Below are 19,842 nucleotides of genomic sequence, written 5' to 3'. Positions count from 1 at the left end.
CGACTCAGCGCCCTAGCTTTTTAAAAGAAACATCTATTTCTTGGCTGTGCTGAATGTTGGCTGCCACAAAGATAACATGAGGGGATCCAGCAGGGAGGCGGGTGGACGGGTGGTGATGAGTGGTGATTATAGTGGGGAAGATGGCGTTTCCACCTGAGGTGACAAAGTGTTCTAGGCAGTGGGGATGGCTGCGCAGCTTGTGAACATACTGAAGCCACAGAACTGTATATTGTAATAGGGTGAATTCATGGTAGATGACATCTCAATTAAAAAATAAATATTTAAAAAATGAAAAAGAGACAAGCAAAAAGAGTGGGACTCCTGGTACTCCTCCTTCCTGGCTGGTGAGCCTGGCATTCGCAGAACTTCTCTGAGCCCGTTTCTTTTCTTTTCTACTGTTACTTAATAATTTTGCACATTTCTGCTTCATTCACTCATCCATTCATTCATTCATTTAAGACCGAGTCTCACTCTGTCACCCATGCTGGAATGCAGTGGTGCAATCTCAGCTCACTGTGACCTCCACCTCCCTGGTTCAAGGCAATTCTCCTGCCTTAGGCTTCTGAGCAGCTAAGACTACAGGGGTGTGCCATCATGCCTGGCTAATTTTTATATTTTTTAGTAGAGATGGGGTTTCACCCTGTTAGTAGGCTGGTCTTGAACTCCTGATGTCAGATGGTCTACCTACCCTGGCCTCCCAAAGCGCTGGGATTATAGGGGTGAGCCACCACACCTGGCCATATTTTTTTTTTTCCTTAATCTACAAAACTGAGACAGTGTTTGCCGTGATAGTGAAGTGGCCCCTGGAGGCAGGGCCTTCTCAGGCAGTGCTGATTGAACTGTACAGAGGAAGAAGGGTACCTGCTGCATGGGGAGGAGCGAGCCTTTGTGAGAGGCTGAGTGCAGCCCAGATTGCAGGACTGATCGCAGCAAGAGGGAAAGTCATCACAGGCTCACTTTCCACCATTCATCGGGCACGTCTCTGTGCAGGAGTCTCTTTAGAGCCTTCCCAGGGGGCAGTGATGAATACAAAGGCTTCTACTTCTTCTCTTTTTCTTTTCTTTTTTTTTTTTTTTGAGATGGAGTTTCGCTCTTGTTACCCAGCCTGGAGTGCAATGGCGCGATCTCGGCTCACCGCAACCTCCGCCTCCTGGGTTCAGGCAATTCTCCTGCCTCAGCCTCCTGAGTAGCTCGGATTACAGGCACGTGCCACCATGCCCAGCTACTTTTTTGTATTTTTAGTAGAGACGGGGTTTCACCATATTGACCAGGATGGTCTCGATCTCTTGACCTCATGATCCACCCGCCTCGGCCTCCCAAAGTGCTGGGATTACAGGCTTGAGCCACCGCGCCCGGCCTCTCTTTTTCTTAATTTTTTTTTTTTTTTTTTAGATGGAGTCTTACTCTGTCACCCAGGACAGAGTTCAGTTGCATGATCTCAGCTCACTGCAACCTCCACCTCCCTGGTTCAAGTGATTCTCCTGCCTCAGCCTCCCAAGCAGCTGGGATTACAGGTGCCTGCCACTGCGCTGGGCTAATTTTTGTATTTTTAGTAGAGAAAGGATTTCACTATCTTGGCTAGGCTGGTCTCGAACTCCTGACCTCATGATCCACCCGCCTCAGCCTCCCAAAGTGCTGGGATTACAGGCATGAGCCACCACGCCTGGCCTAAATAATTTTTTAAAAAATAAGAGAGACAGGGTCTCACTATGTTGCCAGGCTGCTCTCAAACTCTGGGCCTCAAGGGATTCTCCAGCCTTGGCCTCCTGTGAGGCCACTGTGCCCGGCCTAGCTCTTCTCTGACCTCCAATGTCTCCATCAGTTTTGGGGTGACTTTCCCAGTGCTGTGACAGGCTAACCCTGGGTGGTCCCGTCACTGTCCGATAGCTGTTTCCCTTTACAAAGAGAAACCCCGAAAGCCCCGATGCAAATGCCTGTTTCCCCCACGGTGCTTGCGACACCTACCTCCACTAATTTTCCCACTGAGACGTTGGAAAATTCCTTAATTACTTCCTTGGATGGTAGAAGACACACAGTCCCTTGGCCATCATACCCAACTCCACTGACCTGCGGGGGAGAGGCAGAAGAACGTGTGTCACCAAGAGTCAAAAACATGCTCCCTGGCTGGCCCATCTCTGTGCTGGGGATCCATGCCAAGGACATAATTCTAGACACGTACAGGGCTTTAAGTATGAAGATGTTCCCTGAAAGATTATTTATTAATCAGATACCTCACTGACGGGCAAAGCGGTACACATTAGTCAATTACATGAAGTTTACTCAATGGGATACTCGGCAGCCAATTCAACTGATGGTTAAGAAAACTAAGACCTAGCACAGAAGAGCGCTTACGTTCTAAGAACAGAGTGGGCAAACACGCTAGCCTTTGCAGTCGATACCACCTCTGTCATGGCTACTCAGCCCTACCGTTATGGCCCACTGAGGCATGAAACAGCCATCGGCAACACGTACACAAATGGATGTGGCAGTACACCAACAAAACTTTATTTCCAAACATCAGCCCTGGCCCACGGGCACTCATCTGTTCACCCCTTGCTCTGGCCAGTTTTGTGGAAAAAATATCAGGATAAAAAATTGCAACTACTTCTCTCTCTCTCTCTCTCTCTCTGACTCTCTCTCTCTCTGACTCTCTCTCTTCCTTCCTTCGTTCCATGTCAGTCTTTCTCCTCTAGGATTTTTTTTTCCCTCTCTCTCTCTTAGAAGCTCTTTTGCAGGAAAAAAAAAAAAAGAAAGAAAAAAAGAGAAAAATTGCACATTCAGGGAGCTTCCAATGCTCCAAGCACACAGGAGACACTGAAAAACATGAGGAGATGGGAGGCTGAGGAGAGAAGATCACTTGAGCCCAGAAGTTAGAGGCTGCAGTGAGCCATGATTGCACCACTGGACTGCAACCTGGGTGACACAACACCCTGTCTTAAAAAAACAAAACAGGTCCATCGTGGTGGCTCATGCCTATGATCCCAGCACTCTGGGAGGCCAAGGGGGGCGGATCACTTGAGGTCAGGAGTTTGAGACCAGCCTGGCCAACATATAGTAAAACCCCATCTCTACTAAAAATACAAAAATCAGCTGGGCATAGAGGTACATGCCTGTAGTTCCAGCTACTTGGGAAGCTGAGACAGGAGAATCGCTTGAACCCAAGAGCTGGAAGTTGCAGTGAGCCGAGATCTAGCCACTGCACTCCATCCTGGGCGACAGAGTGAGACTCTGTGTCTCAAAAACAAACAAACAGCAAATTGACTAATCATCGTTAGTTTATCATGGGAGGTATGGAGTCTTTTTTTTTTTTTTTTTTGAGACAAGCTTCACTCTTGTTGCCCAGGCTAGAGTGCAATGGCACGATCTCGGCTCACTGAAACCTCTGCCTTCCAGGTTTAAGTCATTCTCCTGCCTCAGCCTCAGCATCCTGAGAAGCTGGGACTACAGGCATGCACCACCACGTGTATTTTTGTAGAGACTGGATTTCTCCACGTTGGTCAGGCAGGTCTCAAACTCCCGACCTCTGGTGATCCACCTGCCTTGGCCTCCCAGAGTGCTGGGATTACAGGCAGAAGCCACCTTGCCCAGCATGGAAAACTTTCTAGCTTTTCAATTTTGTAATGTGCTTATAACGAACAAGCAGTAAGAAAAGGAGGCTCCCTTAAATTGGTCATGTCTTTTGAAAGGAAGCATGAGATGATTACAAACACAATCAGCCCTGTTAGCCAAGAGACTGTAAGCTGACCCCAAGTTATTTCTCCCTTACTGTATTCTAGAAGACACTGTGTGCTTTGTCTAGAAGGAGACGGCCTGGCTGGGTGCATCTTTAAGGTTTGGAAATTCCTCTGGGACTCACCTCGGCATGAAGCCCATCCGACGTTACAAGCTGGGTCACCGTCATTTCATTGGCAGTCAGAGTTCCCGTCTTATCAGAACAGAGAACGCTGCAGCAACCTGGTACAATAAGCATCAGTTTATAAAAAAGAGAAATTGCCACCCTCAGGGTTGTGAAACCCCCAGGCTGGACGGCCCTGACAGCCAAGCTTCCATTCAGTTCCAAATGTCAGAATTCCCCCAGCCAGAGTCCCTCACCTAAAGTCTCCACGATGGGTAACTTCTTCACGATGACGCGCTTCTTGGCCATCCGCAGCACTCCCAGGACCAGTGTCACCATGACGACGATGGGCAGACCCTCTGGAATGGCCGCCACAGCCAGGCTGGATCAAAAGGTCAAACGAGTCCCCTCTAACACCCACTTAAGGAGAGTGCGTGTCTCGATCGGGGCTGGCAATGCTTCTGGCTGGTGAAGCTCGGCTTTGGTGTTCCCAGTGTCCTGGATCTATTCTCCATTCCCAATCCTAAGGGGCACCTGACTCCTTCAGCGCCCATGGTCCTGAGCCCTCCACTGTAGACCCTGCTCTTGGGAAGGGGCCTCTCCTGTCAGTCATCCACACTTTAGTGTGAATTAGTCCATCAGCTGTTTTGGCTCTTTAAAAGTTTGTTTTGTTTTGTTTTGTTTTGTGAGTGAGACAGAGTTTCACTCTTGTTGCCCATTCTGGAGAGCAATGATGTGATTCAGCTTACCACAACCTCCGCCTCCCGGTTCAAGCGATTCTCCTGCCTCAGCCTCCCAAGTAGCTGAGATCACAAGCATGTGCCACCACACCCAGCTCATTTTGTAATTTTTAGTCAAGACGGGGTTTCTCCATGTTGGTCAGGCTGGTCGTGAACTCCCGACCTCCGGTGATCCGCCCGCTTCAGCCTCTCAAAGTGCTGAGATTACAGGCGTGAGCCACCGTGCCTGGCTAAAAGTATTTTGCATTTACATTATTCTCATATATTAGAGAGAAAAGGCTTTGGGTCCCATGAAAGGAATTCTCAGAATCAGACAGTAAGTGGGATTAAAAGTTCCTAGTTCCGAGGGTCCTTGCGGGTTCCCTGAATTTCACTTTTCATTAGTGTAGTGGGGCAGGCACTTCCTATGAGGAAGCCAGACAGGGAAGTCCAAGTCAGGGGAGGTGAAAGGCCACAGCGACGGCCCTGCCTGCGGTGCGGATCTGTTTCAGGGTGTCTGCTCAGTTCCTTATCCCTCCAACTCGCCCTGGACTATGCGACCCCACTCCCCCATAACCAGGGTTGACTGGATTCGAGGAGAGAGTCTGACCCAAGCTGAGTCAGTAAGATGGTCTCTGACTGTGGGACTGTGGGACTGTGACACACAGAGGCCCCTTCCCTGTGTGTGTCAACAGGTGAGAGGACGTGCACAGGGGACTCTTTCTGTCCCTTGTGGCTGAGACTCCAAAACACTGGGGCCAACTGGCCCCACATCCCACCCTCCTGAAATGGTGGCAAGGTATGGTGCCTGGGGCCTGGTGCCTGGTTGGACATAGCCCGGGGTGGGCTACAGATGGGGCAGGCGTGCTTGCAACTGGACCACTGTGGAAGCGGGGCAGTGGCTACGCAGGTGTTCACTTTATCATCCTCTCTGCTTTTGTAGATGCTTGAAAATTTTCTTTAAAAAATGTAAAAACCAACATGAAGAAAGCACAACAATCCAAATGTGTATCAGTGAACACAAGGATGAGCCAAATGTGGCTCATCTATGCAGCGGAATGCCCTTCAGCCACAGAAAGGAACGAGGCACCCGCACACGCCAACACGTGGATGAGCCTGGAAAATGTGCTGCTGAGTGGAAGAAGCCAGACACAGAGGCCACTCAGAGCATGCGTCCATTCATAGGGGATGTCCACAATGGGAAATCTACACAGAAAGAAAAGTGAGTGAGTCCTGAGGGCTGGGATGCGGACGCGGGCAGGAATACAGAGTGATAGCTAAAGGGTACAGGGTTTCTTCTTGAGGCAGTAAGAAAACGTTCTAGGCCAGGTGCAGTGCCTCATGCCTGTAATCCCAGCACTTGGGGAGGCTGAGGCAGGCAGATCACCTGAGGTCAGGAATTTGAGACCAACCTGGCCAACATGGTGAAACCCCCATCTCTACTAAAAATACAAAAATTAGCTGGGTGTGGTGGTACACACCTGTAGTCCTAGCTACTCAGGAAGCTGAGGCAGGAGAATTGCTTGAACCCGGGAGGCGGAGGATGCATTGAACTGAAATCGTGCCATTGCACTCTAGCCTGGTGACAGATAGAGGCTTCGCCTCAAAAAGAGAAAAAATGTTCTAAGGCCAGGCACAGTAGCTCACACCTATAATGCCAGCACTTTGATAGGATGATGCGGGCAGATCGTTTGACCTCAGGAGTTCGAGACCAACCTGGGAAACATTTTTTTCTATTTCTACAAAAAAATAAAAATAAAAATTAGCTGAGTGTGGCAGTGTGCACCTATAATCCCAGCTACTCAGGGGGCTGAGGTGGGAGGGTCGCTTGAACTTGGGAGGTCAAGGCCGAGGCTACAGTGGGCTGTCATCATGCCACTGTGCTGCAGCCTGCATAACAGAGTAAGACTCTGTCAGAATAGAATAGAAAATAAGTCCCAAAATGGACTCTGGTGATGGTTGTACCTATCTGTAAATATACTAAAAACATTAAACTGTATACTTTTTAAACGAATTAATTATATGATAAGTGAATTATATCTCTATAAAGCTGTTTAAGAAAGAAAAAGAAAAGCAGACTTGGCTGGTGATGAGGAGGGGAGGAGAGATTTTGAGCAGGTGGGAGAGGCTGGCCAGATCCTCCCCACCAAGCCTCCACCTGAGGCCAGCCTGAGTGGTGAGGAGGATATGACTTCAATGGAGCGCCAGTGAATGAAACCACTCTGTGTAACTTCTAGAAAGAGATTATTCTGGGGACTAAAAATGATGAGGAGTTTCTGTTATCTGAAAACACCAGAAAAGTCATGGGAGAAGAGGGCCACTGTCTCCGGCCACACCAGCAGCCCACCCACAGCCACTGTCACGGACCTGGCAGAAGCTTCTCTACACCCGCCTGGTCTAGCCCCCAGAGCCAGGCTCCCCAGCAAACACATGAAATCAGCCAGTATGAGCAAGACCACATGGTGATCGCAGAGTCCAGGCCCTGCCCTAAGCAAAGAGCCACCACCAAGTCACCAAGGACGACAGCAATGCCCAGCACTGCTAGGCCTCCCACGCTCTCCACGAGAAGCTGGAAACCCAGTATCTTTGTCATACAAACTCCCAGTTTTTAAATGTTGGCAACAAATTACAATGAAAAAAATAGAGTTCACACAAAAACTACTTCCTGGCTGTATCTCACACAAGGGTGGCTGGGTTGGTTTGTCTGTTTGAGATGGAGTTTCGCTGTTATCCAGGCTGGAGTGCAGTGGCACAGTATCGGCTCACTGCAACATCCACCCCCCCAGGTTCATGCAATTCTGCCTCAGCCTCCTGCATAGCTGGGATTATAGGCATGCGTGACCGCGGTTGGCTACTATTGGTATTTTTAGTAGAGATGGAGTTTCACCTGTTTTTGGCCAGGCTGGTCTTGAATTCCTGGCCTCAGGCGATCCACCTGCCTCAGCCTCCCAAAGTGCAGGGATTACAGGCCTGAGCCACTGCACCCGGCCTGTTTTTTGAGATGGGGTCTCACTCTGTTGCCCAGGCTGGAGTGCAGTGTTCTCATCACGGCTCACTGCAGCCTCTACCGCCTAGACTCAAGCAATCCTCCAGCCTCTACCTCTCTGGTAGCCAGGACACAGGCATGCACCCTATTTACTTTCTAATTTTGAAAACCATTTGTAGAGACAAGGTCTCACTATTACCCAGGCTGGTCTTGAACTTCTGGGCTCAAGTGATTCTCCCGCCTCAACATCCCTAACTGCTGAGATTACAGGCATGAGCCACCAAGCCTGGCGACGAGGCTGTTTCTATCCTCTGCATTAGAAAATCCAGCAGAGCAAGGAGGTATACAGTCAGATTTGCTGCACGAAGAAGTGGGTACACGAAATGCTTCAGCCTGTGCTGACCTGGCACACAGTGAGCACTCTACCTGGGGTGGCTGATACAACACCTGGTGAGGATCCATTCAACAGGATCACACAGGGAGATCATATTTCATCAGCGCTAAGACACAGTGCAGTTCATTGTGAAGGGCACCATTATTTTGTGCAGCACTTGGAAAAGAATCCACACTGCCAGTTAATCAGTAACACTATGCTTTCTAATTACATTGCTCACTAAAAGCGATCTGATTTCAGAGGAGTTGAAATGTGAAAAAGAACGTATATCACAGCCAGGCACGGTGGCTCACGCCTGTAATCCGAGCACTCTGGGAGGCTGAGGTGGGTGGATCACAAGGTCAGCAGTTCAAGACCAGCCTGATCAGGATAGTAAAACCCCATCTCGACTAAAAATACAAAAATTGGCCAGGTGTGGTGGCGGGCACCTGTAATCCCAGCCACTTGGGAGGCTGAGGCAGAGAACTGCTTGAACCCAGGAGGCAGAGGTTGCAGTGAGCTGATATGGTGCCACTGCACTCCGGTCTGGGTGACAAAGTGAGACTCTGTCTCAAAAAAAAAAAAAAAAAGGTACATCTCAGAAGCGAAGAAATATGACATATTAAATGTTGGCAACATTTCACAAATTCCAGTTGCAAAGCAGACAGTTTGAATAGAATGATTCTGAATAGTGACCTTTCACCCAGGGACAACAGAACAGGCAGCGACAAGTCATATAAACCAAGATTATAGAATTTGGTCAGGGGCCTGTACCGTTTCTGCAGTGACAGCCAGAAGGCGTCCTTGGTTTTATGGCACAGCCTGCGGAGACCAGCTAAGCAAACATTTGTGGAGCGTTACGACATGGACTTTCATCCCATAGGCAGGGGAAGGGCATCTTTGCATGTACCTGGATGAATTCATAATAACTAAGAATTAATCCAGAAAATAATAAAGATTAGAATGGGCCAGGCATGGTGGCTCACACCTGTATTCCCAGCACTTTGGGACCCCGAAGCGGGTGGATCATTTGAGCTGAGGAGTTCAAGACTAGCCTGGCCAACACAGTGAAACCCCAACTCTACTAAAAATACAAAAATTAGCTGGGTATGGTAGTGCACACCTATAGTCCCAGCTACTCAGGGAGGCTGAGGCAGGAGAATCGCTTGAACCCAGGAGGTGGAGGTTGCAGTGAGCCAAGATCACACCACTGCACTCCAGCCTGCGTGACAGAGCGAGACTCTTCTCAAAACAAAAGCAGATGAGAATGGACCAGGAAAAGCAAGTCCCTCAGGTAATGGTGAATATCACTTAATACATAGGGACTTGGTTGTGAAAAAGTTTTAAAAGTTTTAACAAATGATTCTCTCATTTTACTTATTTTGGAAAATCTCTGCTGGCTAAGCTGCCATTTTCACCTTTTGATGCAGTGGTTTTGGGTGACTTTAATCTGGCACTAAAACTGAAGATCCTCACCCCAAAATCATAAGTGAGAGGGGAAAGTGTCCCTCACATGAAAGTCCACGTGCATAACTCAAGCAGGATGCCCATGTTGCAAGGGAGGCTGGGAGAAGAAACCAGAAGTGACTAATAGCACGGGGCGGATGAGAAGCAGGGGGTTTGGGGCTTGGGCACAGAAGGCTTTTTTGCTTTTTCTCCTGGAAATATTTAATCATCTGCCTTGGCTCATGAAACTTTTCATGGCTTATAAGACAGGAATGAGATGCATCATTATTTGCAGGAAAGAGTTTTTTTTTGTTGTTGTTTTGTTTTGTTTTGTTTTGTTTTTGAGACAAAGTCTCGCTGTGTTGCCCAGGCTGAAGTGCAAAGGTGTGAACTCAGCTCCTCACAACCACCGCCTCCTGGGTTCAAGCCATTCCCCTGCCTCAGCCTCCTGAGTAGCTGGGACCTCAGGCACACGCCACCCTGCTCAGCTAATTTTTATATTTTTAGTAGAAATGGAGTTTCACTATGTTGGCCTGGCTGGTTGCAAACTCCTGACCTCATGTTCTACAGTAGAGTTTTTTTTTTTTTTTTTTTTTTTTTTTTTTTTTTTTTTTTTTTGAGACAGAGTGTCGCTCTTGTTACCCAGGCTGGAGTGCAATGGCGCGATCTCGGCTCACCGCAACCTCCGCCTCCTGGGTTCAAGCAATTCTCCTGCCTCAGCCTCCTGAGTAGCTGGGACTACAGGCACGTGCCACCATGCCCAGCTAATTTTTTGTATTTTTAGTAGAGACGGGGTTTCACCATGTTGACCAGGATGGTCTCGATCTCCCGACCTCGTGATCCACCCGCCTCAGCCTCCCAAAGTGCTGGGATTACAGGCTTGAGCCACCGCGCCCGGCCAGTAGAGTTTTTTTTTTAAGATAGGGTCTCACTCTGTTGTCCAGGCAGGAGTACAGTAGTGAGATCATGGCTCACTGCAACCTTGACTTCCCAGGCTCAAGTGATCCTCCTGCCTCAGCCTTCAGGGTAGCTGAGACTACAAGCGTGCACCATCACACCTGGGTAATTAGAAACATTTGTTTTTGCACAGAGAGGGTCTCACTATGTTGTCTAGGCTGGTCTCGAACTCCTGGACGCAAGGGATCCTCTTGCCTCTGCCTCCCAAAGTGCTAGGATTACAGGTGTAAGCCACTGTGCCTGGTCTGTTTGGGGAAGTTTTGAAGCATTCTGTCTTCTGAGAGTCCTGTGTTCTCTAGTAGTCTCCTTGCAGCTGAAACGTCTCCCTCCCTGCCAGCACCCCTGCCTCCAAAGGCTCAGTCACCTCACCATGCTGCTCAGGTATCCTGGCCTCCTTCCTGGTCCTCCTCTTTCTGGAGCCCGCTCTTGAAGGACAGTGTCAAATCACAGTCTCAAGCTCATAGGGTGCTCCCTGGACAAGCCATGTCAGCACCCTAGAGAGCTTATTAGAAATGTGAGTCTCAGCCAGGCATAGGTGGCTCACATCTGCAATCCCAGCACTTTGGAAGCCCAAGGCAGGTGGATCACCTGAGGTCAGGAGTTCGAGACCAGCCTGGCCAACATAGTGAAACACTGTCTCTACTAAAAGTACAAAAATTAGCCAGGCATGGTAGCAGGTGCCTTTAATCCCAGCTACTGGGGAGGCTGAGGCAGAAGAATCACTTGAATCTGGGAGGCGGAGGTTGCAGTGAGCCAAGATCGCACCACTGTACTCCAGCCTGGGCAGAGCAAGACTCCATCTAAAAATCAAACACCACACATTCTCTTTCAAACTGGGAGTTGAACAATGAAAACACGTGGACACAGGGAGGGGGACATCATACATCGGGGCCTGTCGGGGAGTAGGGAGAATGGGGAGGGAGAGCATTAGGACAAATGCCTAATGTACATAAGGCTTAAAACCTAGATGATGGGTTGACAGGTGCAGCAAACCACCATGGCACATGTATACCTATGTAACAAACCTGCACATTCTATACGTATCCTAGAACTTAAATTTTTTTTTTTTTAAAAATAAGCAAACAAAAGAAATATGAGTCTAAACACACTGGGTACAGCGTACACTGTTCGGGTGATGAGTGCATAACAATCTCAGAAATCACTGCTAAAGAACTTAATCATAAAACACCACCTGTTCCCCCAAAACCTACTGAAATAAGGAAAAGAAAGAAACGTGAGTCTCAGGCTGCCCCCAGCCCCGAGTCCAGGCAGCGGCCATCTGGGTTCACCAGGCTCTCGAGGGGACCTCCCGTTCTTCAGCTCAGCCCCAGACCTCGCTCTCCAGTGCCTGCCTCTGCAGGTGCCGTTCCAGTGCCTCAAACACTACTGTCCCCAGCACAGCCTGGAAGCCTGCTCCGCGCGCCCTCCTCCCAGCCCACACTTCTATAATAAGCTGGGGCTCCACCTCCCACTTCTTTCAGCTTCTAAATCAAGGGTGCCAACACTTTTCATCTCTGTGGTTCCAAAGTGTTCATGGAGGCAGCCGGGCGTGGCATACTGAGAAAGACTCTGATGATGAGGTTGGGAACGGGAGAAGTGGCTGTGAGCTTCCCCATGATCTAAGTGACTCCATCATCTGGTTCTGCTTACTGAGCTCAGCTGTTGTCTCCCATGGTGGCCCTCGGACATGTTCCCACCCCCAAGCCTTTGCTGGTGCCATTCCCTCTGCCTGGAACACCCTTCCTGCTCACCTCCCCACTCCTCAACTCCCCCCGCCACCGAGCTCCTCAGAAAAACCCTCTCCAGCCACCTCATTCAGTCCAGCCCCTTCGTCCTCCCTTTTTTCTTCTTCTTGAAATGGACTTTTGCTCTGTCTTCCAGGCTGGAGTGCAGTGCCACAATCTGTGCTCACTGCAACCTCCGCCTACTGGGTTCAAGTGATTCTCCTGCCTCAGCCTCCTGGGTAGCTGGGACTGCAAGTGCCTGCCACTACCCCTGAATAATTTTGTATTTTTAGTAGAAACAGGGGTTTCACCATGTTGGCCAGGCTGGTCTCGAACTCCTGACCTCAGGCGATCTTCCCACCTCAGCCTCCCAAAGTGCAGGGATGACAGGTGTGACCCACCGCGCCTGGCCCAGAACTGACTTTACTCTGTCCACTTGCAGTCTGCTCTTGGGAACTTTGGCATTCAAGTAGACGGGTCTTCCCAGCTCTGGCTCAGGCCTCCTTGTCCTCATTCCTCATATCCTTCCATGAGCTTGTCGTCCAGCCACCCTGCTCCCTTGGCAGCCCAGTGCCTGCTGCTAAGGCGTTGAATTGCATCCCTCCAAGAAAATATGCTCACATCCTAACTCCCGGTCCACGTGAATGTGACCCTATTTGGAAATAGGGTCTTTGCAGATATCATCAAATAAAGATTTGGTCATTAGAGTATCTGATCCAATAAAACTGGTATCCTTATAAAAAGAGGATAAGAGACACAGAGACAGACACAGGAGGAGACCATGTGACAGGCAGAGATTGGAGGCAAGATATCTGCGTGGCAAGGACCACCTGTGACACCAGAAGCCGAGAAGTGTGGTGCTGATTCTCCCCCAGAGTCTTCAGAAACAGCACAGGCCTGCCACATGTGGGTCTCGGACTCCTGCCTCTAGAATGGTGAGAACAAGCTTCTGTTCCTGGCCCTGCAGTTTGTGGTGGTTTGTTTTGCACGCCCAGTCTCAGCCAAGGCCTCATCACATCAGACACAGCTCCTCCAGATCTCCGCTCCAGGCTCTTTCCCACCTGCCTCTGCCTCTCTCTCCAACCTTCTCCCTCTTGTCCTTGACTCCCATCGATCCTCCATCCCCACTGAGACCCACAATCCTTTGAAGGCAGGAACCATGACTGTCTAGTTCACATCCTCCCCCATCCCAACACTATATGAACATGAAAGGGATTCAATGAAATTAATACAAACAGATCATGCGGTTACATGCTACATACACTAACACAGAAGGATAAATGCCTCTCAAAAGCTCCGTGAAGGCTGGGTACAGCGGCTCACGCCTGTAATCCCAGCACTCTGCGAGGCCGAGGTGGGTGGATCACCTGAGGTCAGGAGTTTGAGACCAGCCTGGCCAATATGCCTCTCTCTACTTAAAATATAACCCTGTCTCTACTTAAAATACAAAAAATTAGGTGGCCATGCTAGTGTACTCCTATAATCCCAGCTACTTGGGAGGCTGAGGCAGGAGAATCCCTTGAACCTGGGAGGTGGAGGTAGAGGTTGCAGTGAGCCGAGATTGTGCCATCACACTCCAGCCTGGGCAACAAAAGTGAAACTCCATCTCAATTAAAAAACAACAAACAAACAAACGACAACAACAACAACAACAAAAACACTCCATGAAGAGCATTCCATTCAGGATATTAAGCCAGGAAGCCCCAGTTCACTGGAGATCAAGACCATCCTACATTCAATAGAGCCCCAGGGGCTTCATTATCTAAGGCTGGGCCAGTAGCAGAACCAACTGAGGAAGTGGGCGTATTCTCAGGGGAAAAGCCTGCAACCCAGCAAGGATCATCTGCACTGCGCCAGAGCGTCATTTCATGGCTCCAAATACGTCCAAACTCTGGCATTCATCTGCTTATTTATGTAGGTTGTTTAAGGCTCAAACCTAAAGACTATTTTCTATTAGTACAGCTTTTTTTTTTTTCTTCTTTTCCTACTTAACCATCCTTTAAAGGTATTCTGATGTGGTTTGAATGCCTTGTGTGTCTCGTTACAGGATTTTTTTTTTAAAGGGAAGACATGAACTTTGTTATGGCTTGGAATTGATCTGGGATGGGGTTTTCCAAATGTCTGTCATTTGTATTTTGCTTTTGTGATTTTTATCACATCTGTGTGCCCAAGTTATTATCACATAATATTCCAACTCCTCTTTTTCATCATGTTTTCTTGGGTGATCTCAGGATTTGGTGTTGAGATTTTGTTAAATACACCGAGTAGCAAAATATCTAAAGCCAGACACAGTATTTCCAATTTCCATTCACTCAAAACACAGTAATTGAATGCTTTTGTAATATGACACCCACCTGCCCACACGCTCATTTTACCACCTGCCCCTCAATTTACACACACTGTGCAGTGTCATTGAAAAAATAAGGCATTTGAAATCTCTCCCACTACTAAATAGCAGGTAACCATGTACATTCACGTACACACAGGCAAGCCTGACTATGCACCAAAGCCATGTACACCTGACACTATGTACCTGACACCATGTACCAGGCCCAGTACTCTCAACCCTTCAAGCAAGGTTCTCTTGCCCACACTGGCCAGCAAGAGAAACCTCCGTGTCCCAGCACACACTGGGATGCCTCCGTTCACTGGGAGTTTGTCAGCTGTCATTCACTCAGCACACGTGTTTGCAGCAACACTTTACTCTTCGTATGTAAGTTAGAAAGGCTCCAAGGACCCCTGAATAACAGCACTCTTAGTTGCCTGTTCTAAACCTTCTTTCTGGTTTATTGATATTTAATTTGTATATCATAAAATTCACTCATTTAACGTATATAATTTCATGGTTGTTAGTATATCCAGAGTTGTACACCTATTACCACCATCGATTTCAGAACATCTTCTTCAGCCCCAAAGAAAACCCCCTAACTGTTAGTAGTCACTCCTCATCCCCCGACCCCAGCCCCTGGCAGACAGACACTCATCTACTTTCTGTTTCTATGAAGTGACCTATGTTTCTGTTTGTTTCTTTTTTGAGGCGGAGTCTCACTCCGTCTTTCAGGCTCGAGTGCAATGGTGCAATCTTGGGCACTGCAAACTCGTCTCCTGCCCTCAAGCAATTCTTCTACTTCAGCCTCCTGAGTAGATGGGGTTATAGGTGCCAGCCACACACCCAGTTTGTTTTTGTATTTTTAGTAAAAACAGGCTTTCACCATGTTGGCCAGGCTGGTCTCCAACTCCTGACCTCAGCTGATCCTCCTGTCTTGGCCTCCCAAAGTGCTGGGATTACTGGTATGAGCTATTGCACCTGGCCAAGTGACCTACTTTTGAATATTTTATATCAATGAAATCATACAATATGTACAACTGGCTTCTTTCACCCAACAAAACGAGTTCAACATGAATCCACGTTGGAGCAAAAATCAGTACTTTATTCCTTTCTGTGGCTGAAAAATATTCCACTGTTCCTAGGGTTTTTGTTCATTCATTAGTTGATGGACACTGAAGTCTGTTTACATTATGGGTCTGATGTACTAATTACATACACACACATACACACACACATATATATAACAGACACTAAAATAATTTTCCATGTCACCTAAAAGCATATTGCAGACACCAGCAGCATGTGCGTTACCCTCTGGGAACCACTGGGCCTGATGTGAGCCTAGGCATGTGTTGATTCCTCTAAGTCCTAGAATAGCCCCCAGCCTCTCTTCCAATGGGACACACCCAGTTAGTGACCATCCCTGGCCCTCTGCTTCTCTTGCCTTAGCAAATAGCCATGGAAGAGCTACTGACAAAGTCACACCACAGCACAAAGCTGGGCTGCCCATGCTTCTCGCTGTCTCGGCCACCAGGACCCAGGGCTTGGGAGGACTTAAGAGAATCACTTTGTTGAAGGGCAGGGCCCCTGGGCTTAGCATCATCAGGTGCCCTGACTCCCAGCCCTGTGTGCCCCGTGTGGCCATGCGCTCCACGTCCACTGCCTCTCTGATAGCCTCCTTTGTAAAACAAGGGCTTGGATCAAGTTCTAAACTAGTAACAAGAGCTAACACCCATTATTCACCGTATGTCATGTCAACACTCGCGCGGACCAAGTCCTTAAATCCCGTCAGCCACCCAAGGAGAGGGTATATGACCATTCCCAGTTTTCAGAGGAGGAAACTGAGGCACAGAGAGCTCAGAAACTTGCTGGAGGTCACAAAACCAGCAAGTGGCAGTGACAGAATTTAAACAGAGGCAGCCTGGCTCTGGGGTCCTTGTTCTTAGCCAGAACGACCCAAAATCCCAGGCAAAGAGTGAGAAGAAAGGTGATGCAGTTTGAACGTGTACCTCCACCCAAACCTCAAGTTGAAACATAAGCTCAGTGACGGAGGTGGGAGGGGACTAGATGACAGGCAGGTCCCTCATGAATGGTTTAGCCGTCCTAGCTCTAGTGAGTTCCTGTGAGATCCGGCTGTTTAAAGCCTGTGGCACCTCCCCTCCCTCCATCCCTGGCTCCCGCTCTTGCCGGGTAATATGCCTGCTCCACTTCCCCTTCTGCTTTGATTGGAAACTTCCTGGAGCCTCCCCAGAAGCTGACAGACACCATGCTTCCTGTACAGTCTGCAGAACCACAGGCCAAGTAAACCTCTTTTCTTAATAAATTCCCAAGCCTCGGGTATTTCTTTTTAGCAATATAAGAACAGCCTAATACAAAAGGGACCTCCTGCCCCAGATGGTATGCTTTTATTTATTTTGCAAGCATTCACCAGGCCCTCTGTACCGGTTGGAGAACGTGCTATTGGGAGACTGGGGTTTGGGTGACAGGAATGTACCTTCCCCAAACCTTCCTGTTGTGCAGCCTCCCTACCTTCTCTTGCTGCGGGGAAGGTTTCAGAGTTCATTTACTGAGGAAGGAGACCCAGGCATCTAGGATCACCTCCCCCTTGACTTCCACACTACATTTCCATAAAAGAAAAGGCAACTGGTGCCTCCTAAATCCCCTTCCTGTAAATAGCAGGCATGGTGTGGGGGAATCTCTCCGGAAGACACTGTTTTTACTTAAACAAGATCAAAACCCCACCCCACTCCTCCATCTGCCAAGACCCTTTCATATGTGATTTCTAAAGCTGTAGACCCAAGACCCTTTCATATGTGATTTCAAAACTGTAAACCCAAGACCCTTTCATATGTGATTTCTAAAGCTGTAGACTCAAGACCCTTTCACCTGTAATTTCTAAGACTGTAAACATAAGATTCTTTCACGTGTAATATCTAGACTGTAAGCCTACATAGAGCTTCTCTTCGTTAGGCGAGCTTGATCATTTAGACAAATTGTTGCGTGGCTCCCGGCCATAATAGTAATAATAATAATCATAATAATAAACACCTCTTCCCTCCCAGTTCTGTGTTTGAGGGATCTGTTTCTTGAGGCCGATCCTGCTTCATTACCACCCTGGCAAGAAAGGGTGGCCACAGCATCCTTACCTGACCCCAATCGTGAACATACTGAGGAGCTGTTTCCCTTGCAACCAGCCAATGAGCATGATGAGACCTGGGAAGAGACAAAAACACTCTATCTCCATATGCACAGCTCATGCTGATGCCTGGAGGCAATTCAAATCCACTTCCTTAAAGAGTTTATAAGACACATGCACAGAGAAACCACTGATAATCTCAAACACTTTCAAACTCTCTCTTTTTTTCTCATTAAGGGAGATACGTTTACACCTTAAAAAAAAAACCTGGTTTTACTTTCTCAGGAAAGGTTCAAGCCAAGTTTAAGTTAAAGACCTGGTTCATTTATTTGGGACTGTTTACAAGCATTTACATCTTATTCCCAAAGTTTCCCACCTGCTGTGTCTATCCAGGGCATGCCCCTGTGTGCTGTTTGGTGTGGCCAACGCAGCTGCTCCTGTGATAGGCAGATGGGCCACTGTTTTTTTAAATTATTTTATGCTGTGGCACTCATGATTAAACAGACTCCATTTCCATTTTCCTTCATTAATAATTTACCAAATATTTACTGAGCACCAGGAACTTCCCTAGGTGTAGGGGACACGGAGGTGTCACGGCGAGACCCTCAAGGCACAAATGGCAAGAGCGGCAGGGGGCCTGTGAAATTTCACGAGATGCTGTGGCATCTGGGGAATGTGCTTGCGTTGCCGGGTGCAGCCTGAGTCTCCTCATCTGTAAAATGGGGCTAAGGGACATGGGTTCCTCAAAGAGTAGTTCCCTGGTTTAAGGTGTGACAGTCTGTGCTCAGCACAGCTCTTAGGTCACAGCAAGCACCAGCCTAATTGTTAACTCCTGTTGCCATCATTATAGCAAGGAGTGAGTAGGGACTAGGAAGGTGGGTGGGGTTGCCGGGTGACACCCTTGGAGAGCTTGCTAAAGAACGTCAGCTTTGCTTTGCGGGGGACAGGGAGCCAGGGATGTTTTCTGTTGGGTGGTAGTGGTGTGTGTGCATATGTCTGTTGGGGTACGGGGCTGCCACAGTATCTGGTAGTTTTGTTTTGGGCATACTACAATTAGCTATTAAACTCAGTCATCAACTGAAATCTTAGCTAGAACCCAAATGAACTCAAATGAAACAGATTAGCAGGGAGAGCGCTATTGGAAATAGGGTTGAGGCAGTGAGCCTGGAGCCACCCCAGCTAGAAACTTACCCTACCCTTGTGGCCTTCCCATAGTAGAAGGCTGGAGATTCCTTACAGGAGCTCACAAGAATCAACTATGTTCATCTCTTCCAAATTCCCTGTTCAGTATCTACATATTAGTAGCTTGAAATGGCCAAGCAGAGAGTATTTACAAGACTGGATAAAAAGCAAATGTTACTTTCCCCTAGAAGTACTGACAAGCATGGCGTTGCTTCCCTGCACCTGCCCTTGGTCCTTCTAGGGGGTCCATGGGACTGAGTTTCAAAACTCTCCCTGTGCTAGAGCAGTTCTCAAAACGTTAAAAAAAAAAAAAAAAAAAAAAAAAAGCCAGGCGTGGTGGCCCAAGCCTATAATTCTACCACTTTGGGAGGCCAAGGTGGGTGGATCACTTGAGACCAGGAGTTCAAGACCAGCCATGGCCAAGAGAGCAAAACTCTCTCTACCAAACATACAAAAATTAGCCAGGCATGGTGGCGCACGCCTGTGATCCCAGCTACTCAGGAAGCTGAGGCCGGAGAGTCACTTGAACCCAGGAGGTGGAGGTTGCAGTGAGCCAAGATTACACCACTGCACTCCAGCCTGGGCAACAGAGCAAGATTTCATCTCAAAAAAAAAAAAAAAAAAAAAAAAAAAAAAGTCTGAGTAGTATCACAGGCCTTGCTGTAGACATGTCAGTTTCAGTTCTAATTTAACTACAGAAACATGGGCTTACATAATCTGTTTCTCCCAAGACCATTCTCTGGTTCCACAGTTTCGGCCACATTTACCAGCACCTTCCTCATTATTGCACATGCTATAGGCAGTGGCTTGTCGCTTTAGTCCTTGTTTAAATTTTTCACTCAACAAATGTTACTGAGAATCTATCTATTAGAGGCCAGGCACTGTTTAATCCTAAAAGCTGGAATAAAGGACACAGAAGCAAGGCCAGAGCTGGAAACAGCAGGAATGGGGCAGCACCATGGGGACATTAAAGCTTAAGATCTAGATTCAGGGCTGCAGTATCATGTCAATGCTGCTGAGCATGTTACCAAAGGTCAGGAAGTCCCAGCCCAGGCACAGGCTGCTTAGAAGAATAGAAATATGGTTGAGTGCACAGCTAAACTACATTTCCCAGTCTCCTTTGCAGTTATGTCGGCCATGTGACTCCATTCTAGC

General features: G+C 48.2%; 1 protein-coding gene across 6 annotated transcripts in view; it reads right to left on the bottom strand.

The window, feature by feature from the left end:
• The window catches only part of ATP2C2 (ATPase secretory pathway Ca2+ transporting 2), a 132,699-nt gene that overhangs the window by 21,463 nt on the left and 91,394 nt on the right, over positions 1 to 19,842 (bottom strand). For all 6 annotated transcript variants that reach the window (XM_074400731.1, XM_074400724.1, XM_074400711.1 and 3 more), the window contains exons 11-14: positions 17,516 to 17,582; positions 4,093 to 4,217; positions 3,857 to 3,954; positions 1,966 to 2,067 (exon numbers count right to left, since the gene is read on the bottom strand). In XM_074400731.1, the coding sequence (XP_074256832.1) occupies positions 1,966 to 2,067; positions 3,857 to 3,954; positions 4,093 to 4,217; positions 17,516 to 17,582 (392 nt within the window). The remainder of the gene's footprint in view (positions 1 to 1,965; positions 2,068 to 3,856; positions 3,955 to 4,092; positions 4,218 to 17,515; positions 17,583 to 19,842) is intronic.

This window comes from Saimiri boliviensis, chromosome 1, assembly GCF_048565385.1.
Source record: "Saimiri boliviensis isolate mSaiBol1 chromosome 1, mSaiBol1.pri, whole genome shotgun sequence".
Taxonomy (NCBI): Eukaryota; Metazoa; Chordata; class Mammalia; order Primates; family Cebidae; genus Saimiri; species Saimiri boliviensis.
This window is presented reverse-complemented; position numbering and strand designations above follow the sequence as displayed.